Source organism: Raphanus sativus, chromosome 3 (genome assembly GCF_000801105.2).
Source record: "Raphanus sativus cultivar WK10039 chromosome 3, ASM80110v3, whole genome shotgun sequence".
Taxonomy (NCBI): Eukaryota; Viridiplantae; Streptophyta; class Magnoliopsida; order Brassicales; family Brassicaceae; genus Raphanus; species Raphanus sativus.
The window spans coordinates 18822098-18848722 of NC_079513.1; the positions used below are offsets into that span (position 1 = coordinate 18822098).

Here is a 26625-nt window from a genome sequence, read left to right on the forward strand (position 1 = left end):
AATGGGTTCCACCATATTATTAAAAGTTGTCTTTTCTGAAAGAGGCGAGTTTTGTTTAGTTTTTGCATTGTTTGCAGGGTCTGCCGCCGAGAGGCGAGTTTGGTTTAGTTTTTGCATTGTTCGCGTAGCGGCCGATGATTAGTTATATTATTATTATTTTTTTAAAGCCAAAAAAAAGAAAAAAAAATCCTAAAAACCAGTGCCTAAGAACTTTACCGTTAATGATGCTCTTGTTTTCTTAGGTCAGATTTTCTTGCAAGTATTTTCCAAGACGCTCGTACAAGTTTCCATAAAAATAATGCCAAAAATAGTCTCATACCTCACAATTTCTCTCATTATGCGGGGAAAGCAAGGATAAATTAACAAAAATACAAAAGAATCGACCCCATGAAAAAAAAAAACGAGAAACAAGCTTAAGAAAATAAAATTAAAACGAACAAAATATTTGAATATAAAGTCCCCTATATATATAATTAAGAGAAAATTAAGAACCATGATCAAGCATATATCCTCATCTTGTTAATCACTTTGAAAACATCATCCACATCATCGTCGTCGTCATCTTTGACCTTCTCTACACACCGCTCATTATCTTCCTGAAAACTGCCGTCGCCTCCACCACATCCTCCTCTGATGTCTACAGCACCAGACTCGACTCTCATGTAGAAAGTGCACAAAAGAAGTGTTAAGAGGCAACATATGATAAATTCTCTGGATGCAGCCATAGATCAGACACTTTGTCTAAATCAAATTATAATAGACTAACCGAACTGCTTAAAAAGCTTTGGTTCTTTCTTTACTGTCTTATTTTTTTTATGTTTTCTCTTACAGTTATGCTGCTTATATAAGAAATGAAATTTACTATTAATGGTATAAATAGTTTCCTTTTGCGCTGGTCTTAAGGCTAACTAACTGCTGCAGTATTTGGAACTTATTCTCTCTTCCAAGTAATTATTCACTTATTTAGAAAATGAATTTCTTCAGTTTGGTTGTGAATACTCAAAGTTACATTATTTTTTTTTGGTAAAAATGTTAAAGTATCAAAGTTGCATTATCTAACGCTTTACAACTTTATGATGGAACTATCAACTATGGACCTAGTTGGGGCTTTAACGTTTTCGCACCTAGAGAGAGTTACGTGACCACTATTACTCACAAATCCAAGGATGAATGCTTGGGCCTAACCATTAAAATTACATCGGCCCAATAAGAAAACCATCGTGTCCAATAAAGGTCCAGTGTCAGTCACCACCAACATAACGAACTTTTCTCTGATCGGTAAACATCTTCTTCTTCTCCGACCACTACCACCGTCCCTCCTCCGTCATGCCGGAGATCGACGCATTATTCGAATCAATCAATATCCGCGACCTTCTCTCCGGACACGATCTCAACGATCCCACGACTCCACTATCGGCGCCGGATCTCCGTCTCCTCATAAACCGCTTAGACTCCCACTCCCTCCGGATCAAGTCCAAGGTCCAGTCCTACCTCGTCGAACACCACTCCGAGTTCTCCGACCTTTTCTCGACCTGCCAAGACGCCGTCTCCAGGACCCGCCTGATCTCCGGCGACGTCTCCGATGTCGTGGAGCTGATTTCCGACCGTCCGATCGATGTGGAGATTCGCAGAGTGGTCGAGGAGATAACGGAGAAGACCAGGGAGGTGAAGGTGAAGAGGGAGTCGCTCGAGGTTGTGAGTGCGGTGGTGGGGATCTGCGAGGCGGTGGAGGAAGCGAAGGAGGCTTTGAAAGGAGGGAGGTTTAGGTTCGCGGCTGAGAGAGTGAGAGAGCTGAAGGGAGTGTTGAGGGTTGGTGAAGAGGAGGAGGAAGAAGGAGAGCCTGTGGCTTACGTTTTGCTTAGGAAAGGATGGTCTCATTGCTTTGACGAGGTGAGGCGTTTTGGGTATTCATAAAAATCTGATCTTTCTTGTGAAACGAGAAGCAATGAGCCAATGGGTATCTTAAAAATCTGATCTTTCTTGTGAAACGACAAGCAATGAGTTTAAAGTTTTTAAGCTTTGTTTTGTTAGGAGGAAGCTTTTGCTGTTGTTAGTTGCTTTCGTCTTTGCTTTTGTTTGTGTAAGAGAACGTGAGGGTTTTGAAGAACTGTGTCTGTGTTTGCAGATTCAAGAGGTGCTTGCGAAGTTCATGGAAAGTGCAGTGAGTTTCGAGATGGACTCGCGTAAGCTCAGGATTAGTTATCAGCTAAGCGTTGGTGAGACTACTGGAATTGCTCTTACTACTGTTCTTGAAGCAATGGAGGTATGAATGTGATTCTAGCAAAAGTCATAGCAGTTTCAATACTTTTTTCTTTTGGTATGAGTCATTTGTTTTCAGGCTATTTGAGTTTTGACTGTTCTGGATATTTTCTAGGTGATTGGAATGTTAGACTATGGGCTTGCTAAAGCAGCTGACGCAATCTTCAAGCATGTCATTACCCCAGCTGTAACTCATGCATCTACCTTTAACGCTGTAGAAGATTCTTGCAAAACCTCAGGGGATGTAACCGAAGCGACACTAAAGCTAGAACAATCCTCAGATCACAAGGTTGCTATTTCTGCGCTTCGCTTATTTTTTGCATTGGTCCTTGTCTTCTGAACCTCTAAATACTTTCTTGAATGCAGACTGAAGATGTGGATGGAGATGCAATCTATTCAGGAATTCTTAAGGTTGTTAAATTCATTTGCAGTTCCTTGTGCTTTGGGAACGTTACATGGATTCATTCTTTCGGGAGATTGACATGGCCGAGGATATCAGAGCTCATTATATCTAAATTTCTTTCAAAGGTTCGTTTCCATAACTTAACAGAGAGAGCACTCTTCTCCTTTGAACTGGAACTGTAGGTTGTGTAAAAGCTTGTTGTTCCTTTTGGAGTCAGGTTGTCCCAGAAGATGCCTCAAAACTTGCCGACTTTCAGAAAGTTATTGAGCGGACCTCTCAATTTGAAACAGCTCTAAAGGAACTGAGTTTCATTTCACCATCTGACACGGAGGGAAGGCTCAGCAGATACGCTGAAAATGTTGAGGTTCATTTTGCATCTAGAAAGAAGATTGAAATTCTAGCAAAAGCAAGAAGTTTGCTGTTGCAGTGCAATTTTACGATTCCCAAGGTTAGCTTTGCTTATCGTCTTATAACCGGATCAGCCTTTTCATGTTAAAGATCGTGACTGTGTAATCCTTTTCTCAGGGACTTGCTATGAGGAATGCCAGTTTCAAGTCTGATGGTGCGGAATCTATAGATGAAAATTCGTCCAAGCACATCGTTCGCTTACTTTTTACATCTGAAACGTGTATGGTGTCGGAAGCTGCTTCTCAACTTATGCATTTGGTGCATAAGACTCTCGAGGTAGCTCTTTAGGACTTGTGCAGTTCAATTTTAGCATCTTTTTTCAAACATGGTTAGGATGATAAACTTATTTTTCCTGCAGGATGTTTGTGTGTCTTCTGCAAGAGTTGCTTCAGAGTTCTACCACGCTGCTCGAGATTCTTTACTTCTATATGAAGCTGTTGTTCCCGTTAAGGTCAGTGAAAGAAGATCTAATATCTTTAACAGATATGCGCAAATTCTTATCTTATTTCTTCCTTGATCTCTCTTGAAATGTGAAGCTAGAGAAACAACTCAATGGGATCAATCAGGCCGCTGCTCTTCTGCACAACGATTGTCTGTATTTGTTTGAAGAGATACTTGGACTTGCTTTTGAGGTATGGACTTGAATCTTATTTCATTGATTGAGAAAACCAACGTTATCTTCTTAAACTGTTTTTGTTCTATCTATGCTTCTTCCCTGACAATATCATCATTTTGTGTATCAAAGTATCGTGATAGCTTCCCTAGCTCCATCAAGGAATATGCAGTATTTGCTGACGTAGCCCCAAGATTTAAACTGATGGCAGAAGAAGTTTTACAAAGACAAGTTCAGCTAGTCATTTCGAATTTGCAAGAGGTGAGTTTCTTTGGGAAAGTAGTATCATGTGAAAGTTTAAAGAGCATTGATTCTTCATATAACATTTTTGCATCTATCATCAGGCAATAGATAGTGCAGATGGATTTCAGGATACTCATCAAATAAATCAATTTGAATCTGCAAAATTTAGCATTGAGCAGGTAAATGCTCTATCCTTTTATCTTGTTTAGTATAAAATGTCACTTTTATCAGGAACAATGCAATTGTTTTATAGGTTGTATTTAGCCTAGAGAAAGTGCATATGATATGGGAGCCGGTTTTACGGCCCAAAACTTACAAACAGAGCATGTGCGTGATTTTGGAGTCAGTCTTTCGCAGAATAACCAGAGACATTCTTCTTCTGGATGACATGGCTGCTGATGAAACTTTTCAGGTAACTGTTTTCTCTTTCCTTTGTGCAATGTAACTCTATAACTGGCTAATAAAAATGATTTTGTTTATCCTCAGCTACAAAGACTGATTCATCTCATGATGGAGAATCTGTCTTCGTTACTCGGTTCCTTGAAATCTGCAGACGATAGTTCTCGTCCTCTTGATGATCTCATACCATCTCTGCGTAAAACCCAAAAACTAGCAGGCATGTCTTTACTAATATATCTAATTGCCCCATCAAATTAACACTAAGCTTGGGATATACTCAGTGATTTTTTTTCGTTTGTGTTTCTCATTTACAGAACTATTGGATATGCCTCTCAAGTCTATAACTTCAGCATGGGAAAGTGGCGAGTTGTTTAGTTGCAATTTTACGAGAACAGAGGTACTAACTTTATTTAACTTGATATGCCTCATGAAGCCATTTGCTATTGTTTATCAACTTTTTTTTTTCTACGAGTTGTTCTACCTCTTCTGAAAGCCTTGTGATGACAAATGTTGCAGGTACAAGATTTCATCAAAGCTATATTTGCAGATTCGCCACTGAGAAAAGAATGTTTATGGCGGATAGAAGACTAGTTAACTAGTAGCAGGAAATGATAAAAACTAAAATTCTTATAGATTTGAGAAGAAGAATGAAAGTGAGCCCTTATTTGCAAAAGATTGAAGCTTGTATCATCCACACACACTCGTGTGTAAGAATGTACTATGTCAGAGTTTAAGCTTTAGGTTTTTTTTTTTTTTTTTGAGCAACATTTTAGGAAGCTTTAGGTTTAAATGTTTCTGCAAGGTTTTGTTGTACATGATTTTACATTTGGTCATAAGATCTAAAGGGAAAAAAAAGGTCAACTTCCAAGCTAATTTTATGGGCAAGTAATTAACAGCTTTCAGTATTAGAAGAAACAACTATTTTTTTGGTAATGATGGAGGTGGACAATGTTTAACTTTCTCAGTTTGATTTCAATTCGATATTTTGTTACCTTTTCTGTTTCACCACACCAATACCAACATGATTTTATTATGAAAACCAATATCAACACCATCTTAATTAGAAAGAATAAGATCAAAACTCAAAAGCTAATTCGTATTGTTTCTACATTCATTTTCTATTAATAAACTCTTTGTTACTGGTTAATATCTATAGAGCAACAACGGCTATTTGGATAAAATATTGGTTGAGCATCTGAAAATTGCTAGTTGAAGTGAAGTTTTATTAACCAATTAAAAACACTGTTCAATTTCCTATTGTGTTTCAGCAATGGCAGTCTTTAAAACCAAAAAAAAAGAAAAAAGAGAGAGAGAGAGAGAGAGAGTAAAAAGAAAGAACATGTCCAAGCCCTCCTTCCAAAAAAATTAACAAAAAGGGCAGAGAGAGATCATTTGAGACTGTTAGAAACCAGCATTGTGATGATGATTATTGGTTCTGAGATCATGATCATGAAGCATTACCAGATGAGTCCTGCTTTCCTCAGTTGTCCGGTTGTGAAGGATTATCGTCCTGTTTCTTAGTCTCTGAACTTGGACTCTCTGCATCAGTTTTACCGTTGGACAAAGCTGTTGAATCAGATTGGCTTAGTTTTGATGAGTCTTGCAGTTCTGACTTGTCCGAGATATCCTCGTCTTGTTTCTCAACCTGTGTAGCAGGTTTATCACCATTGGAGATGACAGTTAGTTCAGAGCGGCTAATTTGTGATGAGTCCTGCACTTCAGACTTGTCCGAGACATCTTCTTGTTTCCCAATCTCTGAGCTGTCACTCTCCGCAGCAGGTTTATTACCATTAGAGATGGCAGTTGAATCAGAATGGCCTAGTTGTGATGAGCCCTGCCCTTCAGAGTTCTCTTGTTTCTCAATCTCTGAGCTGTGATTCTCTGCAGCAGGTTTATCACCATTGGAGATGGCAGTTGAGTCAGAGCGGCTTGGCGGTGGTGATCTCCTCGGATGAGTTGAAACAGTAGGCAGAGAAGGCATGGTCATATTGTAAGGGTTTAGTGGCATTGGATGATCATACTTGCAATTTGATCCATACTTGCAGAAACCGTAGGCCTTGAAGTTACCACATGCAGGTTGTCCCTGAAAACACACAACAAAAGCAGAAGCAATTAGCATCACCAGAAACTCATATACGAACCTAGTGAAACAATAATAACAACAGACTTACTGGTCTAGCTGGAAGAACGACAATAGGGTGTGTGAGATTGGGATGACTGTATTTGCAGTCATCTCCGTATTTACACGTTCCGGTGCTCATAAAAAACCTACACTCAGCTCTTTCAGAACTGGAGTCAGGCTGAGTTTTCACATTATTGTGAACAGAGTTATATCCAGCCTGCACCACAGAAAAAGGAAACAAGATCTTTCAGATTAAGACATTCTTTTGTTAAAAAGTAGAATCTATCTCTATTTATTGTTAAGACTCTACTTGAGGCATGAGCAAAGATAGTTAAGACTTACCATGTAAGGCGACCAGCCTTGAGGAGGTGCAAATATGAAGGGCATATAGGTCTGAGGGTAAGGAACTTGAGGAGGTGGCATAACTCCATATGTTGCAGGAGGCAAAGACATCATCCCGTAAGGAAAGGTAGGCATTCCATAAGTAGTAGAGTGGCCATTATTATTATGAGGCTGAGGATGAGGATGATGGAATTTGCAGGCGACTCCGAATCTACACATTCCTGTCTGCACGTAATATGGGCATGACTTCTCACCCTGGGGAGACAATAAAAAACATATAAAAGTCTTGTTTAAAAACAATGCAACTGGTGATGAAAAAAAATGTAATGAAAACCAGAGCTAAGTGACCTCACCTGTCGCATGGGATAACCTAGAACATTAAACAGCACGGGCTCAGCACCATTCCTGTCTTTTGGGTGGTGAAATTTGCAGGTGGAGCCATACTTACAGGCTCCTGTCTTCAGAAAGTACTGCAGAGAAAATAGCACACAAAAAAGGAATGTGTTCGTCAAACATCATCAGAGAAAAAGTAAAACATTCACAACCTAGAGCATTAATAATACTTTCAATACAAGTAAAGACTCAAGAACAAGTTTAAGGACTATTGGTTATACACTAACATGCAAGAAACTTGATGGATTCACTCAAAAACTTTTTAGATCAACGCAAGAAAAAAAAAAAAAAAGAGATGATAAGTATAATGTAGTTAGTGCACTGACCTCACAGTCTGGTTCTCCAATCCTCTCAGGCAGTTCGTCTCTGTGATATAAGACAGCCTGCAAAGAAAAAAAAAATCATTACAAACCGTAGCAGAAACTGTAAGCAGGGGAAGAGTCAGCTTAAAAGTATGTCGCCACCTGTGGAAGATGAGTAAGAGGATGATTGAATCGACAGCTGTTTCCATAGCCACACTGCCCAGTTCTCAGAAAGAACTGGCAATCTCGCTCACCGGGACGATCAGGATACGGACTTGTTTGCTCCATGTTCTCTTCATTAACTTTCAAGGTATCTTAAAAAAAACAATAACACATATTGTCACACGAGATATGAGAAAATACAAAATAAAACCTAATTTTTAATCTATTAAGAGCCCACTAAGCTAAAGCTACAAAGACAATGTCAAACGTTCAGAGACCAATCAGAATTCAAAAAAGACAGAGACTTTACACGATCATAAGATAACTCATATGATCTTCAACACACATTACGGAAAAGAAACCGTTTTTATTGGATCACTGATGGAAAAAAATAAGAGAGAGAGACAGTAACTACCTTCTTCAATTTTGTCGGAAGATCGAACCGACCCAGTTGAGTTCTGAGTTTCTGACGACATGGCTCGTTATAACACAAACACCACAAAGATAAAAAAAAAACCTCTTCTTCGTCTCTTATACAGAGTGTGTGTTGAGTAGAGAACGATGACCACAATGATCTAATATAAAAGAGAAAAAAATCTGCGATTATTAAAATAAGGAAATAGATTTGTTCCTTTTCTCCGATGAAAGATCAAACGAGAAAAAAAGAGACAAATGTTAAAACTGAAAAAACCGATCTTCTTAATTTTCCTTTTCTTTTCCCAGAATCTGAGATTTTCGTGGGAAATTTTTCGGATCTTTGCCTTTTTTTGTCTTTGCCTTTTTTCTCTCACAATGTTTCAATGTGAAAACTAGAAAATAAAGCTGGGATTTAAATAAATAAATTAAAATTAAATCAACTGAGCTGAGTAATTAGTCTTCTGCCCCCTCGTGTACGGATTAATAAATTATGCCGGTCAGATGACTATTTTACCCCTACTAATTCATCAGCTCGTTTACGCGTGATTTTAGTCTTTTAATGTCGTGGTTTGATCTCAACCGTCGGATACGAACCTTACGGGAGCTGTCGAAATTGGTTTAGAGAAGAAAATTTCATCAAATAAATTATACAGAAATTAAACTACAGAATTTTTTAAATGTTACTATAATAGTTTTTCTTATAGCACATTGTTTTAGCATTACATTTGATAAGACATAGAAAATTAATTTAATATATATAAATCTAGTAGTAATTTTATTTTCTACCATTTATCAATAAGTTTTTTTGGATGTTATTAGTAATTTTGTATTTTCTACCGTTTATCAATAAGTTTTTTGGATATGTTATTTACCAGGAAATTATTACACTGGTGGATTGTGGACTATTATACATTTACTATTTGTGGATCAATATCACATCTTTAAGGTTACTATACGACAAACTGATTTTTATCCTATTGTAGTTGTTAAATGTTAAAACAATGGTATTGTTTTTCTATAGAACAGATTGTTTTTTTTTTTGAAAAGAAAAGGGTTAAACCCGGGTCACTATTGGCACTAGACCTAATCTCCGGAGGAGTCACAAGCCCGCGGATGGATTCCTTCTCCTGGGCATTCAAATGGGTCTTAAAGCATGGGATCCATATCCGCATTAGGTGAACAAAACAATGTGATTTAGTTTCGCATAGCAGGAGGATCGAACCTGAAACGTGTTAGCATCCCAAGCCCGTCCACTGCCACTTGACCACAAGGCCCGTTCTAGAACAGATTGTTAACATTATTAAATATTTCACACCTTAATTTAAAGCTGTATATTCGCATATCACACATCTAAATGCCTCTAAATGACGGTGTTTGGTGTGTGGGTCTTTTTTAAATGAAATCATTAATGTCATAAGAATGCAGTGCCCACAAGAATCAAAACTTTTAACAGAAGACATGAGTTTTTATATGTAAATTATTCTTTTTTTTTTGTCAACTATGTAAATTATTCATGTCAATACGACTGATTTTGCGCTATTTTAGACAAACTAATTTTGAATAATATGCGTTTGATTAACTTTCATGAGAAAGTGAAGAATAAAAGAAATTGTATTAAACTTACGTATAAAACTATTGTAGTGTATTATTGCAGTTCGGAATTTGAAAAATTAACCAAAATAAAAGTACAGAGGGAGATTGATGGGTATTTCCGTCATTTAAGTCTGGAGTAATGGGGAAAAAGGAAGCGTGAGCCGCACGGTGTTTTATTTTAATGAGAAAAGTAAATATATATTTTTTGTCAACATGAGAAAAGTAAATATAATAAATTAATAATATTAAGAAAGCTTCATTTAAAAATTGTGTCTTATGTAAAATACTTTGTTAGCTAATGTTCTATTTGGACCAACTTATAACCAAATATCGTTTTTATGTTTGCGTTTCAGTTTTATTATTTGCGTTAAAATGAATTCTTAACAAACTTTACATTTCGTTCGTTGGTGCTTAACTTTTTTGGGGAAAGTCAACTTGTAGAAATTTGGCTCGTAAATTTTTCTACAAATTTATAATTTTATTTAATTTGAGAAAATATAGCTAGAATATAATGATGTTGTTAGCCAATACTCAAAATACAAACAATTGGAATATAAAAAGCCTTTTTCAAAAAAACAACAATTGGAATATTTTTTTTTTTGCTCAACAAGAAATATATTAAAAGGCCCTAATGGGTTGCCGAAGAATTTGCTAATACAAGATGGGCTTTTTTAAATGAAGGCGTCTCTAATCGCAAGGGCTTCCGCCATTAGGGTTGAAGAGACGTTGAGATGTGACTTTCCACCACACGTGATCGTTCCTGTAGGACTCGTGAAAATCCAGCCCGTACCTGCTAGTCGATTCTCCGTCCTCCAAGCTCCGTCGGTGTTACAGATTGTGGTGTTAGGCGGGAGATCAATGGGTGGTGATAAGCGGGGGATTCTATTGATCGAGGCAGCTACCGGTGGCTGTGCGTGTTCCCATTCCAGGGCGGTTCGGAGGGCCTTCGAAACCGTTCCACTGGGAGTGGACTTCCTGCATTCAAAGGTTAATTGGTTTCGGCTTATCCATAGATACCAAATGATCCAAGGAAAGATGTTAATCGTGATCCCTGTAGGGGGTAGGAGTCTGCGACGACTAGCTGAAGTGAGTTCATCGACAAAGGATGTGCTAAGGGAAGAGTCGAAGGTCGATTCCCAGGGGACTAGTAGCCACACTCTTGTGTAAAGCGACAGTGAAAAAAGAGGTGCAGTGTCGTTTCTGTGTCTCCACAGCGTGTACACATTATGTTCTTTAACATGCTTCTTTTTTGCAGATTGTCACCAGTAGGTAGAGCTCCATTGAAGATCTTCCATATGAAGAGTTTAAGCTTAAGAAAGAGTGGTGGCGTCCAAATTAGCTTCTTCCAGTCCAGAGGGGGTTCCTGAGAGAGAGGTAGGATCCCGGCTGCTGATGATTGCACTCTAGAGTAATAATCAGACTTTGTGGTGTACTTCCCCGTGTTTTGCAAAGGCCAGATGTTAAATAGGTTTGCGGTGGCAACAATTGGAATATAAATACTAATTTGTAGGTCGAAACTTAGCTAGAGAATGAGTTATCTAACTAGCATTTCATTTGTTAACGTTGAGAATAGAAAACTCTAATTTTGAAAACCGGAAATATAATTGTATATTTAGTTTGTAATTTAATGTTCTTGTGAAAGGAATTGCAACTAGGCAGCATGGACAAAGAATCGAGGACCCAAATTTCTATTGATCCAGAAAAAAATTAAAACTAAACTGAATTTTATAAATATTCCAATTGAACTTATAATTTTAAAACCGAAAAAAACTGAATAGGTATACGAGTTCTTAAAATAAAAATTATATATCTAAAGTTATTAATTACATTTTGTTTTTCAATAACCAAATATTTTTAAAACACTATTTATAAAGCAAATAATCTGAAATTTGAATTACCTATATTTTTATCTGAAATATTAAAAGTTATCTAACTTACCTGGTTTAACCTGAACTACCTATATATATATAACTTGAAACTCCTGAATTATTTAACGTTTTACTAGTATGATTCGAAATAACCAGAAAAACTGAAAGTGAGCAGGACCTGATTTGTCTTAGATATGGCTGGTTTTCATTTTTTTTTAGAAATTAAACTGAAGTAACTGAGCTGAATCTGAACCAAGTTATATATATATTCAGATAGTTCTAAAAGTTCTAGAACCGAAAAACCAAAAATTAAAATACTTGAACTGAAAATAAAACCGAATTAAAAACCAAACGTCCATACCTAGTCACAACTTTTAAAATCTTCAAACTTTTTCAAAACAAAAAAAAATCTTGAAATAATTGTTTAAGAGGATAAAACAAAATAATGTTCATGTGACAACTCAATTAAAACATGAACAAAATGTTGTTATTATTGAATGACATTGTCGGGAGTGCTTTTCCGTCTACCAGAATGGTGGAGACATGTGAACAAATCGTGTCATACTTGTTTCATAACCACGATGAATCAAAACCGGTTTCCCACAAAGACTTAAAGAACTTGATCGAACTCTCACGGTTTTTACTACGTCTTTCTGAACCAAACATGAAACAACTAAAGACTGACAAATCATTTCTTTTATTTTATTTTATTTTGGCGACGCCGACATATAATTTAACGCATTCGTGAATGGTATAGAAGGCTACAATTTTTGTTTTATTTTATATTCGCATTCTTCTTGTTTTGTGGTAAGATTCAGTTGTAAGTTAATAACGATAGAAAGTTTATGTTGTAATTAAATTTAAACACAGATAAAATCAAACCAATAATAGCATGACATTTTAGAGCATGTTTTTATTTTTGATTTTTATGTTCTTGTATGAGAATACCTTTTCTCCTCTCTCTCCTTAAGTTTTTTACCTTTTTACTCTTTTATAATAATACTACTTCCTCCATTTCAATATGTTTGATGTTTTAGAGAAGTTTTTTTTGTTTCACAGTATATGATATTTAGACAAATTTATGTAGCTTTAACTGTATCAAAAATTGTGTAACCAATTAAATTTTTACTATTTTTTATAATAAATAAACTAATTTTAAATTGTAACTTAGCGATACTTTTGATAAAAAATAGTTTTCTTAAATATTTTGTATTGGAGTAAAACATAAATAGAGGGAGTATTATTTTTATTTAAGAGCACTCTTGAAAAATTATTGTTGTGGAGGCTCTAAGAATCAACTTAGTCAAACTGGCTTTAGATATATTCAGAGGGACAAGAAAAACGCAGACAAGATTCCTAAACAGTTCAAAGAAAACGAGGAAAAACAAACACAGCCTTTGGGACAAAGCCAAGCATTGACTTACAGTACATTAAAACAAACAAGGTTAAAGATGGGCAAAACGCTAAACAAATAGATTGATTCAAGCACGAGAAATTCTCCTGCATCATGCAGTTTAGCAGAGCAGGCAGGACCCACATGTCAAAGAAAAAAGAGGAGAAGGTGGTGGTCTTGGGACAGCGTCATGATACTAAGTACTAACCCGTCAATAAAGCGCCACGTAAGCAGTTCTGATGGCGATTGTCTGTAGTTACGTCCACTTCATACGTGCACGTTGGTTTATTAGACCGGTTTGTCCGCTTAAGAAAACTTTAACGTCAAGAGTTTTCTCACCTTTTTTACAATTATTTCTTTTCCTCACAATAAAACAGCAAAATAGCTTTCTAGCTTCGAATATTAATCTAAGCTCAAATACATTAAACCATTTAAAAAACCTTGCTCCAAGAACAACTCCAAAATTTAAAAAGATAGAAGAAATTTTTTAAAGTTCGTTAAAGATACTCTTATGCTTAGTACTCTTTAAAACATTCTTTTTTTTTAAACCTCTTTAAAACATTCTTTCATTTCAGCAAATTGCTTTTAGTTGTGTATTGTGTTACTGATTCATAAAAAGTAAGGTAGGTTGGCAAAAAGATAAAACCCATTTTATTAGATTTTAGGGTTAATAATTAAGTTTTAGATTGATAGTTTATCAAAGGTCCTTGTTACTTACCATTTTACCAGAAAAAAAAAAGTTTTAGACCGTGGAAGTTTCTTCAACTTAACGGTTTAACATTTGGTCCTATATTTTATGATATTTTGTTAAACTTCTAATTTTAAACTATATTTTTTTGTATATAAAGCTAAAGTTGTTGTAAATAAAGAAGAGAAGAGAAGAGAAGATAGGAATTGGTGTGTCTTATTCATTGAGTAATGTATCCTTTATATAGGTATACAATAGCTTGGAGACCAAGTAGAACTTGGTGAGCAAGTAAACTTAGGAATCAAGTAAATCTAGAACATTCCATAATAGACATCACACAATATTCATAACACTTCCCCTTGATGTCCATTATGCGTGTAAGATGCTATCTCGTTAAAAACCGAGATTGTAATGCCATAACCGTCTAGAGTTTGTAATGCGTTTGGAATACTGCCTCGTTAAAACCTTTCCATGGTAAACCCAAAAACCCAATGTGGTAAAAACGGGAAGCCATGGATAGGAAAAAGAGTACAGCCGCATTACTTCCCCTGAAGTGAACATCACTGAAGGCTTCTCAGTGATCGCATACCAATCTGCTGCATAAGCTTCCTGAGCGTGCATGTTGGTAATGCCTAAGTGAAGAGGTCGGCTGAGTTCTCGCTGGATCTGACTTAGAGTACCTTGACTTCTCCTTCTTTCTGAAGATCGTGGGTGAAGAAGAACTTGGGGAGAACATGCTTAGTCTTGTCACCCTTGATGTAACCATCTTTGAGCTGAGCTATGCAGGCCGCATTGTCTTCGTAAAGAACGGTCGGCTCGTCTTTACCATCCGTGATCCCACATACTGTCCGAATATGGTGTGTCATGAGTCTCAATCAGACATACTCTCTGCTTGCTTCATGGATCGCCAATATATCCGAGTGATTGGATGATGTGGCTGATATAGTCTGCTTGACTGATCTCCATGAAATGGTCGTGCCTCCATATGTGAAAACATAACCAGTTTGGGACTTAGCACTGTGTGGGTCGGATTAGTAACCTGCATCAGCAAAATGCTTTCATGATATTCATGGTCCATTTGGATCATGTGGTTTATCTCTCTTAGATAAATTCGACCATGAATGTCTTTGTATGTCCATGATCTGTCCGGATCATGACATCATCCATAATCCATCCGGATTATGTTCTTGTCCACTATATATATTATTCATATCCTTTGACCAAAACTCTTTATGAACTTTTAGTATATGTCCACGGCCTGTTCATGAAGTGGCTATTGTGTTATAGTTTAATCAAAACTAAGCCACTTTTTGGTCAATAGGACGTTCCTCTCACTTGGATGGTTTAGGTCGGATTTAAGACCTAGAGGAACTGGTCGGAACAAGCTGGACGGGATGGATTGGTCGGGACCAATGATGATTAAGGTCGAGCTAGGTCGTACATGATCCTAGTCGGTATGGTTCCCTTTGGTCGTGAATCTGATGGATTCTCAGACCATTTGATCAATCTATTCTTGGTACGTTGGATCATAGATCCCAACATTCATATACGGCTAATGATCTTTACTATAGATCATCGTAGCCTTTCCAAGAATCAATCATCTTTAATCATCCTTACTTTAAGTATAAACACAAGGAGTATATTGACTACTATATGGACTGATTTGAAACGTTCTTATAGAACTTTCTACTAAGCATCACTTAGTCTTATCATATCGTGTGTATGCAGCTGCATTTCAGTCCATGAACAACGCAGGAACGATGTTGTTCTATGAGAACTTCTTTCTCATCTTTTAAGGTATCTTATATTACCTTTATATCCAGTGAAATATCCAATGTCTACTACATCTTTCTTAGATGTCCAGATCTTTATTAATTTCGATATTAGGTAGTAGCATTCACCACATAGGAATTTATTTCCTTGTTCCTTAGTCCCTGTGAGTATCCTTGTGTGATTTAGCCATTCCATTGAATGCTTCATGTAGCAACATGTACGACCACTTGTCTGTATTTTCATGTTCTACTGCTCACGATTTTCTTTTCCTCACAAGACTCATCTGTTCACTGGTTAGATGGCGTCTATCTTATGTATTTGGCCAATACGCCCATCTCATACATTCTTTGGGTTTAACTCCACGTCTCATTCTATGAGTACTCTTACGTGGGTTAGTGATCCTCGCATATCTCTTATGCTCAAGTGCTTTCTCTTTATCACTTATGAGTGTGTGTATGTGTCGACACCTTATATAATGTTCCATCGCGTTCTATCGCGTTCTAGACATGATACAATCGATTGAGATTTTATTATTATCAGGATCATTGAATACTTTGTAGTTTGCAAGGCTACATTGTATGATACCTGTACCTTAGGACCGGCCGGTCTTATCTCATTGTCTAGTATGGTTTCTTTTTCATGAACCCGGATCTATCATTATGAGCACCTTATCTCTTTCTATCCGAGGTTCCTTGTATATGGAACATACTGGTCTATCTTGTATAGACTTCTACAGCAACTTGATTATGTCTCTACTAGGACATTTATATAGTGGTGCTAAGCTGGTATGACTTAGTCATTCTTTCGGGTCTGTCTGGCTATCATTCTTTCTTTGTTTATGGACGTCCAGTACATATATATTTGGTCCGAGGATCTTTGCCAAGACTTGGATGGTTAAAACCATTCCACTTTCACTTTCTATTTACCAGCTTATAGCTTTCTCCATGATGTTGGATAGTCGGATTCATCTTGTATGTAATCCGTGTACCTTGGCCACAATATGATTACCTTTGTTTGGCTCATGGTCTCATTGAATTCGTGGGAGAAAGATCATGTTTTCTTATCCAACATATATTCCCGATTTTCATCTCATTCTTAGATGAGGTATTCCATCCTAGATGGCACATAGGTATGTGGTGGTTTATTCATAAACTCTTAGGATGGTCTATATCTGGATTATGACCCTTTTTCATCTTTAGACGGGAATATCTATGCTCACTTTATATGGCCTGATGTATCTTATCTTTCATACATGTATTCTTGTGGTTTACCCAAGCTTATAGACTTTTGAAGTCTCAATCTTATAGGTTATACCTTATACGGCCAAGCTATAATGCCTTATGGCCTTCGGCCAGGCTTATCATGTTCGGGTTTTATAGTATGGTCATGGACCACACCGAGTGTTTATTCTTCCCCTCATGAACATGCTATAAAATACGTTTGTTTGTCCTCACTTAAACGTAATGCTTGGATGGCCAGCATGGTTTTAGACCATGATACACGAATTTGTGGTCTGGTCATGATCACGGGTTTTGTCCTCACTACCCTTATGATCAGATTATACTTTCGTGTTGCTTGGAACAATGAAGCCTACTGAGTTTCCCTTGTGTACATGTTTCACAACGTGAGATCTTATGGGATAACTCTTTGTGCCTTAGTAATTTTAAACTTTGCATCAAGTTCGGACCAGGATGGCTAATCCAGTCATGCCATAAAGTGTATAAATTCATTGGTGAACCTTACTGGTTACCTAGGCTTTTATGCCTTATCACACTGATCCTTAGCATAGTATTAGATCAGTAGGGAGAATGTAGTCTCGACCTCTTTTATATGTATGCCTTTGGCGATTTTCATAAGCTAAAAGAAACATTTCCTTTTGCTTTGCTCTGCCCATTGGTTTATTATTGAAACCATTTTGATGTGGCTTGTAATGCCATTTCGACCTTTACTCCCTCCTCGACCATGATTGGATCTACAACCACGGTTATTGTGGTATCCTTGTCCACGGCCAGTGGGGATTTTGGGTCTCTCTCAATGGGTCTTAGGTGATAAATTTCGTGCCTCTTAAGGCCATGCCTTAGGCGTGGTGGTCTAGACATACTCTTCTCGAGTTTTCATTCTCATTTGTCAATCAAAAATATTTTTCAAGCAAATCAATCAAGATAAAAGAAAAACTTTTATTAATGCTATGAAATTTGAATGACAAATTATATTTAAAACAAAACACCAAATCATAAGTATGAAATCAGAATGTCAAAAGGCTTAAACAATAGCCGGCCAGTCCATAATAACATCTTGGACATGGCTCACATTTGGTTCTCTATTCAATGAATAAACCAATCTCATCATCTATATGAGTCCACCCGAATTTTCTTTTCTTAGCTTCTTCAGCATCACCGTATATCATCTCACATTGATACTCGGCACTTATCTCCATAACATAGTCGAGTTTGTCGAGGTTGACTTTCCTTTTCTGCTTCTTTTCCTCAAGAGCTGAAAGGTATGAGAGAAGGTCGTAATAGGTTGTGAAACCTTTAGCCTTCTGTGATAACAACACTTCCTTTGAATGGATCGTGTCACGAGTCTTGCTTAACAAGTCATAGTTTGTTATCACTTCACCACATAGTTTAAGACTATAGGTGATTCTCATAAGATCAAAGTGATAGTCATCCACGGATTCATAATCCTGGAACCTCAGAGCCTTCCATTCTTTCATGGACTCATCTAGTAATGGCTCCAAGAACATGGTGTTCAATCTCGACCAGAGATCGTAAGGATCGTTGATGTAACTGCACTCATCATACAGATCCTTCACGAGATGCTTTCTCATTATCAAAACAGCTCTACGCCTTTCATATGCAAGGGTATCATTGCCGTATTTGATACACTTCCCAAGTCCTTTAGACTTTAAATCGGCTGAAGTGTTCATCGCCCAATCAAGGTAATTATCTCCATTGAGATCAAGGGCTGGGTAATCCGAGTGATGGAGTCTCGACATCTGAATCATATCAAAATGATTTGTGTTAGTACATACAATTTCTGATGCCATTGGCTATCCAAGAAATAAAAGGCACTCGGCCAGTATGTAAACAATAAAGCCATATGGCTTGTGTGACCAATGCCATTCGGCTATTACACAATTAAATCACATTGCCAGCAAACAAATAAGAGGGCCATACGGCCAGTTTGCATTCTCTTTAGAAATTTACTTTCTCATAACTCATCCATCACTTAATCAACTTATTTGATTTATAAATCCCTTGAAAATAGTGGGATGGAAGAGTGCATGGTTTAGCCATACCATATGGTATGCTACATCGACCCATGTGGTTTAATGGTCTAGTAGTACCATTCAGTACACTTCCTCGACCAAATAAAACAGATCGTGATTTAGCTGCACTGTGGTGCGCATCATCCATCACCGGTGATTGTGGATCACTGTGGATCATCGAGGATCACCGTGGATCACCTTGGATCACTGATCATCGTAGATCATCGCGGATCATCATGAATCATAGATCAACGCGGATCATCGTGGATGATCACCGTGAATCACGGGTGAAAAATCTAGTTGCACCTGAGGGTGAACATCATCGACCATTGATTTTATTTTATGGTCTAATCGTACTTAAGAGTACGTATCATCGACCTTTACTTCATATGGTCTAGTCATACCTAATGGTATGCATCATTGACTTAAAAGAAAAATCATGGTCTAGCCACACTATGGTGTGCATCATCGACCAAAAGATGTGGAAAACATTAAACTTATGTTTTGTTTGGACATATAGCGTGTCATCCTTAAAGGGGTATCACTTGTTGTCCATACAAAACGAAAGTCATGTAAAACTATTAAGGATTTAGGGTTTTGATTTTAAAATAAACAAGAACTAAAATCAACCAAATCAAATCACAAAATTTTTTAAATCGGAATTTAGATGAAGAGAAGTTTGAAATCCGAATTGCTTGAACCACAAGTAAAGATTAGGGTTCTTGAGATCTTACCTTAATCTTTGCCGATCTTTTCTCCTTGGTTCCTCTTTTAGAAACCTTGAATAATCAACAATGAAAGTTTCAAAGTTGGATTAGTATGAGATCTAAGAACAATAGATATCGAAATTAAGAGAGATAAGGAGTTGGCGGCTATTAGGGTTTTGGATGATCTTTGACGGCGTGGCTTGCACTGGGAGGTGACGGCGCGTCTGGAGTCGGATTGATGCGTGGTTTGCGGCGCTGGATTCGTCTCGTCAAGAGCTTCAATTTGATATATTACTCGCCGTCTGGATCCTTACGGTTAGGGAGATATGACGGTTTAAAGTTGCGGCTGAAATTAGGGATTTTGTGCTCGCTGGATTTTAGCTAGGGTTTAGAGTCTCGTGCTGATAACGTGTTGTAAATAAAGAAGAGAAGAGAAGATAGGAATTGGTGTGTCTTATTCATTGAGTAATGTATCCTTTATATAGGTATACAATTCTACTTGGTGAGCAAGTAAACTTAGGAATCAAGTAAATCTAGAACATTCCATAATAGACATCACACAATATTCATAACAAAAGTATATTAATAACTCTTAAGAAGGAAGTTGTGCATATTAATTTAAAACTTCGAAAACACCTTTAACCCAAAGCTTGTAAACCGCTGTTGACCCAAAAAAAAAGAAGCTTGTAAACCGCTGTTGACCCAAAAAAAAAGAAGCTTGTAAACCGCTGCTTAAGGAGAAGCAACAAAAACGCTTAACACTCGCGTATCCTTTAGTAAACAAGCAGACATGGGCTAAGAATAATTTAAGCCTAGGAGTCTCTTTTGAAAACAAAATTCTACGAGAGGGCTCTTCCTTCTTCATACTCCTACTAAGACTGTACGCTAGATGATGACTGCGTATATGCAAAACGATAAGCTTCCTCTAAAGAGAGTTCATTAGGCTAGAGAGAGGAAGCAGAACTACGTCTACTTAATTAATTATTTATTTATTTACTCAGCAGAAGAACATGTTGCTTTCGACTCTCTCGTGCAAACGCGGAAGCTCCGGAACTTTCTCCTCCGATACATCTTCGAACTTTGTGAACTGCGCAAACTGAGCTGCTGCGAGATGAGCGTACCGCACTGGAGCCACTGAGAACAAACAAACAGAAAGGACACATTGAATATTGAGAAGCTTGCGTTTTATAATAAAAGAGAGTCTGATTAAGAAAGTGTGTTACCAATTGATGTTGCAGTTGTGCTCCGCTGGTTGCTGTACCGATGATTAAAGAAGATTAGAATCGAATTTTTCTGTAAGTTGCAAATGCGCGGATCAGGGAGTAGAGAGACTTACACGTAGGAAAGAGAATGGATGAGATTCTGCAACTCATCGGGAGAGAAACCAATCTCATCCAGCAAGACATGATAGTGAGCCGGTCTTGAAGTTCCCTGAGAGATCGCCAAGGTGAAACATAAACATCGAGTTTGAGAATATGCAGCGAGGAGTAGAAACTCTTTAAGGTTAAAGAAGTCTAAACTTACTATTATTCCCGCATGAGCACACATGTAAAAATCGTAGTTGGTCGGATGTACAATCTTGGTGTCCACTACGGTTCCTGACAAAACAGAGATGTCCTTTTTCTATGAAGAAAGAGTTCTGAAATAAAATTTGAATCGTTGCGTGTGACTGATGCAGAAGATGAAAAAGTATCCTCTTACCTGCAGGAACATTTTCATGACCCTTAGCTTGAAACAACTTGGTGTGGTGTCTTTTCTGAGCGACAATGACAGTGAACTTTGGCACATCGGTTTCACCGAGACGTTGATACGCCTGCATTGTGTTAAACAATTAAACTGTTCAGTATAATACTTTTCACTAGAAATATAATGCGATAGAAGCCAGATGTGGTCAAGGAACTTTGGAAACACGACCTTTATAATCTGATCCACCTCAATGTTCAAGACTTGGTTGAACTGTGATTCACTTACTCCATCCCTAACAAAATATGACGATGATTGTATTAGGAAAAACTTTTAGATTGCTGGAGGTTAAACAACAAAGATAAACGGCAAGTTTCTGCTAGTACCTGAAAATTATAATCTGCTTAGGCTTTCGTGCGTTGCTTGTTTTGAAAAATTCCACAAACAATTCACTGTTGGAAACAGAAATTTAGTCATAGCAAAAGAGAAGACACTTACATATCTGGTTGCTTCTTGATTTAACAAAAAAAAAAGAGCTGACTAAATAGCATTCACATACTTCATGATACCGTTGTCTCCGTTCACAGGGTCGTCAACTGGTTGGAAGAGCGAATCGATCATCTCCAGTTTTGGTGACTGACTTCTCACAGCTGCCCTATACCTTGAGATTAATGGCCAGTTTTTTGAACCAACAACCTTACAGCACAGGTCGAGACATGAAAAGTAAACAGACGAGGAATCAGATCCTATGGGAAACAGAATAAATGGGAAATAAAGGACACGAGAAGTAAGAATACAGCAATACCGCTGCTACTGAAGGAACATCTGCACGACCTGGAGACCCATGAGATACATCCATACCCAAGATTAAGGTGGGAATTTTGTTAATCAATGGGACGTTAGAAGAGCACTCCATTCCCAACAGAGAATTGATTCCACCAAGCTAGATTAAGACAGTAAAAGAAGTAAACTTGCAGAGAACAGCATATGATTTTCTCAAGTGTTAGGTTGGGTGGTGATATACCTTGGAATTAATCTTCAGAAGTACATTGGTGAGATATTGGTCACTGATCTTGATGGGGCAGATGCATTGTGTGTTGATCCCTGCTTCAGTGAGACAAACCTTCTTCCAGGGACCTTTATAATTTGCAAAGACCAGTTTAAACGAGAGAGTTGAAACTCAAAATTCACACAGAAAAGATGAGATGATTGTATCATACCATAGATATCTGAGTTCTTCCGTTCTGGCAAGACACAGAGAATGAATTGAGGAGGATCGACTGGAAATTTCGACTTCATCTTTGCAATCATTTTTTCTACCCTTTTAACAGCACCCAAGTTTTTAGACTGGGGATCCTCTTCAACTAGTGCAAAAGGTCGATCAATTTCCTACATGGTTAACAAAATTGAGACTCTGTTAATAACCAGATAACGTTCCACACTACCCACTATTCGAAAATGGAGACAGTATCTGCGGGAACCTACGATGCCTTTGCTCATGCCACAGCTTATGAGCTCACGGGAAATGTGGCTACTGTCGCATGGAAAAGAGAAGTTGACAATAGCCCAGTTCTTAATAGCCCTTGGTTCTAGAACCATCTGCAAAGCAAGAAACAAGGGGTGAAAATAGACAAGGGGAAAGTGCTAATTCGGTAATAACATGTTCAAATCCAAATCATAAGAATATAAGAACCCTCTGCTAATCCACATGTATATATGAAGAACGGAAACCTTAGCAGACAACTACCTTCTTGTTAAAGTTCCAGCGTCCGTTGCTAGGTAAAAAATCCTCATTCTTTCCGAACTTCAGCTGTATATATACAAACAAAACAACATGGGTGTAAACATATTAAGCAATTCACTAGAGTGGGCATGGCAGTGCATACCTTTCTATGCACAAAAAAAATCATAAATAGTTTTACCATTGGGGGATTTAGAACCCGGCCTTCAGCTAGACTCATTTGCTTTTCAATAGATATGCCGCTTCCGGCCAAAAACGGATCTTTATCATAGCAGTAGGTGTCCATTGCCTGCAATTTATAGCCATTAGCAAACGGTTTACCATCCAAAATAGATAAAGATAAAAACTAAGCTCACATCGTTGAGTGCTTTAATTCTCTCTAGGGGTTTTTGTCTTGATTTTTCAACAAGTAAAGCTCTTTGCCTCACTGACAATGGCTTTGTGTAACGTTGCAGAGATACAAGACTACAAAACTGCAAGAAAACGAACAGAAATTGTCAAATTGAAATATACAAAGTAGGATATAAGACTAAGAAAAGTTAACTAAACTAAAAACTGCTGGAGGTGCATACCTCCAGCGGAAGATAGTTGGGGCGATCTGGCTTGCCGACATCAAGGCATGGCAAGTACGCAGAATAAGTAGGCTCTGTGTAAGTTTGCTTGAAATACTCATACACGGTAATCTCTTTAGTCTGTCCTTCACACTCGCCATCTTTAATTTTCATTGAAAACCTGGCAAACGATGAAGAAAGTTAAACAAAAGCTGAAAGAGGATACATTTTATATGTAAGTACAGGTCATGGAGAGCATACAGTTGCTGATTGCACGGTTTCGCACTTAGACCTATAATTTTGAATTCCATGTTACGATGTGATGCCTTTACCCTCAGATGTTTAAGCATTTTGCTGGCCTGCCATAGTTAAGTGAGAAATAAGATTCAAATTTAAAGCAACCTGGCATGTTCTCGGTTACTGCATTTTAAAACCAACACTACCTTAATCCAGTCGATCTGTCTAGGTAACTCGACATTCTGATTGGCTTTCAGAAACTCGATAACTGGACCCGGTTTTAAGACCATAGTTGTTGACACATCTGAAAACCATAGCAAAACAAAAACAGTTTAAGAAAACGTTTATTAAACCTGGAGACGAGAGAGGTAAAAAGAAAAATACCAATGTTAAGCGAGAGTCCTTCGTGGATTGGACGAAAGCTGGAGCGGAAACCTCGGATACCTATTACGCCTCCCCCAACATCAACAGAGTTCATATCGTTGTGGAAAAATGCCTGTCTGACTAACAGGCATCCCCTGCATAGTCAATGGTTCTAAAGTAAGAATCTATCATGGTCACAAGCTGTAAATAACTGCACACCTATTATATAAACCAACAATGAGCAAAGTATCTTTTGCCATGAAAACATATAATGCAAATGCAAACAGATGTAATTGTGCACCTTTCAGCTGCTTGCTGCCTCAGTACAATGTCAAGCACTCTAACTGCATCCTGACTGTCGTTATCTGATGTATCAACTCCTCTCTGAGTGACAAGAACACTCTTTAAGGGTACTTTTGCAGAGAAGTGAATTTGAACCCTGTAACTTCTCGGCAGGAAAGAGAGCTTTGATCTCTTGGAAGAACCAGAAGGAGTACCACCACCAGAGAGGCCACAGTCACTACAATATTTAACAAGACCGATTTTAGCAAAAACCCGTCTACAAGGTCTAAATATAAAGCGAGATAAGAGGAACATACCGTTTCGAAAAAGAACCTTCCAAGATGACTTGAAAGTCAAAGTCGTTTCGTGGCAGAGGACCAACTGTACACAAAGTCTTCTCTCCATCAAAGGCCAGCCTTTTACCATCAAGATCAGAAGAGTAAGTCTTGTAAAGCTGGCCAATAATCTTTCTGCTAATTCCTTTCCCTTGGACATTTTCGCCATCTCCTGTGGTGATACTAACCTGCGAAACAAAACAAAACAAAAAAGGCATGGGCTTTGTCACACATCTCATACACAGACACTGATAACAGAATTACAGATAAGCGTCGGAAAACAAAATCTTACAGTGTACTGGTAGAAAACAACATCGGGCAGTCCCAAAGAAACATTGAAGTGATTGGTGCAGAGCTGTAGTCTCCTGCCAGTGCTTCCAACCCCAAGCCTAGTTGTGATGGCATAATCTCGATGGCTCGGTTCTTCTGGTGTTATAGGCATCTTTCTTGGGATAACCTGTAAAGAGAGAGAAAAGTGGAGGTTGGTTTCAGTGTGGCAAACACACAATATAGTTCCTTTTAAGGTTTACTGAGGAAACATCTACACAAGAGATAGTCAATCGATTCGACTGCGGCATGCAAGGTGTTTCTCAAGGATAAAGAGGGGAGAGAGTAAAACCCTAGCTCTAAAATCAACAACAGCTAGCGAAGATCTTCCTGAGGAGAGAATCACAGAGGGAAAAAAAACGAGTGGAAACACGAAAGATCTCTCTCTCTGGCACAACGGAATCAATCAATCGGAGGAAATGTGGAGTAAGTAAAGAGTGGGGGTGTACCTTGGGAAGAGGAATCGGGAAGGGCGGTTTCTAGGGTTTCGCTGAAACGAGGAGAGCAGTGTGGAGTACAGAGAAGAGGGGATTTAGCTCATTTCTCCGCTTCGTCAGCTCTCTCTCTCTCTCTCAGGGTTTTTTTCTCCAGAAAAGAGAAAAAGCAAAACAAAAACAATGGAGGGAACTACGGTCTGGCCGCGTGATGGAAAAAAAAAAGTTAAAATAATACCATTTTCGGGTAATATATAATATAAAACTTCGGAAATGAGATCAATAAAAAGAACCAAACTAAAGTATGTCATTTATAAAAAATATTTTTGCAATTCTAGAAATCTTGTAGACTTTCAAAAACAATAATTTGAAATTAAAATTTAGGAGAGGGAAAATAAATTGAATCCAAACATTAAAACTAATTTGACCCCGTAAAATTGAATCTGAACCGAATCGAATCCAATATAAATATCAAATTGAATCTTGTTCTACGGTATTTCGGGTTATTGAGTTTTATCTGAACCAAATCCAAATGAATTTTTTTAAGAAGTCAAAATATTCAAAATCTCAAAAGATATTTATGCCAAATCCGAATTCATTCCTGAATAAGTATCTGAGATAATCTATTATACTATTAAATATCTGTTACAAACATAATTAACTCAAATATTTAGGTTAATATGTATTTTGACATATGGTCAAAAATTAAAGTTTTTAATATTTAACAATTGCATATGAAGTACAATGATGGATAAATTTTCTTTGAAGTTTAATAATTGTGCTTTATGTTGAAATTTAAATAATGGGTTTTTCTTTTATAACTTTATTAGTTGATAAAATCTTTTGTCAAAAAAAAAATTTATTAGTTGATAGTTTTAATTTGTTATCTCCATTGTCTTTATATCTCCATGTGCATTGATTTATGGCCTTTCCGTAGTTCATGTGTTCAATGGATTTGTCCACTTTTGGTCTGACTACTCTATACAAGTGTTCCGATTAAATAGATGTATAATACGATTACAGATGATAGAGTTTGAAGCGGAAATCTTGGACTCTTTTCTCGAAGGACGGCATCATCAGTTATCATCGAAATTTCCTCATACCCCCGGTTTCTACTTTACTGGATTAAGTTGCGTGTCTGTATTTGGATTCTTGGCTTAGTCTATAGCGGTTCGGCACAATGTTTATGGAGTTTGAGGGTGTCATATATCTCGGCTGCTCATAGAAGTTAGCTTGACTGTCCTGCTCTTTTGGGTGCTCTTAGGTCCTTCATCGTCTTGTTAGTAATCTGTTTCTCGCGTAGGTAAGTCTCTTTT

General features: G+C 37.5%; 5 protein-coding genes across 5 annotated transcripts; 1 reads left to right on the forward strand and 4 right to left on the reverse strand.

Moving 5' to 3' along the window:
* Window positions 1-290: 290 nt before the first annotated feature.
* On the reverse strand, window positions 291-818 carry LOC108846492 (protein RALF-like 17). The gene has a single exon (XM_018619719.2). The coding sequence runs from the start codon at window positions 723-725 to the stop codon at window positions 498-500; it is 228 nt and encodes a 75-aa protein (XP_018475221.1). The 5' UTR covers window positions 726-818; the 3' UTR covers window positions 291-497.
* Window positions 819-1251: 433 nt separating this feature from the next.
* On the forward strand, window positions 1252-5643 carry LOC108844180 (centromere/kinetochore protein zw10 homolog). The gene is made up of 14 exons (XM_018617398.2): window positions 1252-1890; window positions 2126-2263; window positions 2375-2548; window positions 2626-2787; window positions 2880-3110; window positions 3188-3346; window positions 3429-3521; window positions 3607-3702; window positions 3816-3944; window positions 4028-4105; window positions 4180-4338; window positions 4413-4542; window positions 4640-4722; window positions 4842-5643. The coding sequence occupies exons 1-14, from the start codon at window positions 1327-1329 to the stop codon at window positions 4914-4916; spliced, it is 2271 nt and encodes a 756-aa protein (XP_018472900.1). The 5' UTR covers window positions 1252-1326; the 3' UTR covers window positions 4917-5643.
* LOC108844207 (zinc finger CCCH domain-containing protein 26) lies at window positions 5528-8809 on the reverse strand. Its single transcript, XM_018617430.2, has 7 exons — window positions 8062-8809; window positions 7647-7798; window positions 7509-7565; window positions 7143-7259; window positions 6790-7044; window positions 6497-6664; window positions 5528-6408 (listed from the first exon to the last, which is right to left on the reverse strand). Exons 1-7 carry the CDS (start codon window positions 8120-8122, stop codon window positions 5806-5808), a joined length of 1413 nt encoding a protein of 470 aa, XP_018472932.1. The 5' UTR covers window positions 8123-8809; the 3' UTR covers window positions 5528-5805.
* Window positions 8810-17535: 8726 nt separating this feature from the next.
* LOC108844616 (uncharacterized) lies at window positions 17536-19790 on the reverse strand. The gene is made up of 2 exons (XM_018617899.2): window positions 19384-19790; window positions 17536-18376 (listed from the first exon to the last, which is right to left on the reverse strand). The coding sequence occupies exon 2, from the start codon at window positions 18374-18376 to the stop codon at window positions 17699-17701; it is 678 nt and encodes a 225-aa protein (XP_018473401.2). The 5' UTR covers window positions 19384-19790; the 3' UTR covers window positions 17536-17698.
* Window positions 19791-19879: 89 nt separating this feature from the next.
* On the reverse strand, window positions 19880-25506 carry LOC108843954 (protein argonaute 6). Its single transcript, XM_018617117.2, has 23 exons — window positions 25325-25506; window positions 24841-25005; window positions 24531-24736; window positions 24233-24451; window positions 23953-24086; window positions 23775-23872; window positions 23593-23690; window positions 23353-23512; window positions 23137-23253; window positions 22962-23069; window positions 22787-22849; window positions 22525-22638; window positions 22260-22428; window positions 22064-22176; window positions 21845-21982; window positions 21599-21735; window positions 21426-21491; window positions 21271-21334; window positions 21058-21169; window positions 20881-20954; window positions 20693-20787; window positions 20580-20611; window positions 19880-20490 (listed from the first exon to the last, which is right to left on the reverse strand). The coding sequence occupies exons 2-23, from the start codon at window positions 24988-24990 to the stop codon at window positions 20354-20356; spliced, it is 2604 nt and encodes an 867-aa protein (XP_018472619.1). The 5' UTR covers window positions 24991-25005; window positions 25325-25506; the 3' UTR covers window positions 19880-20353.
* Between the last annotated feature and the right edge of the window lie 1119 nt (window positions 25507-26625).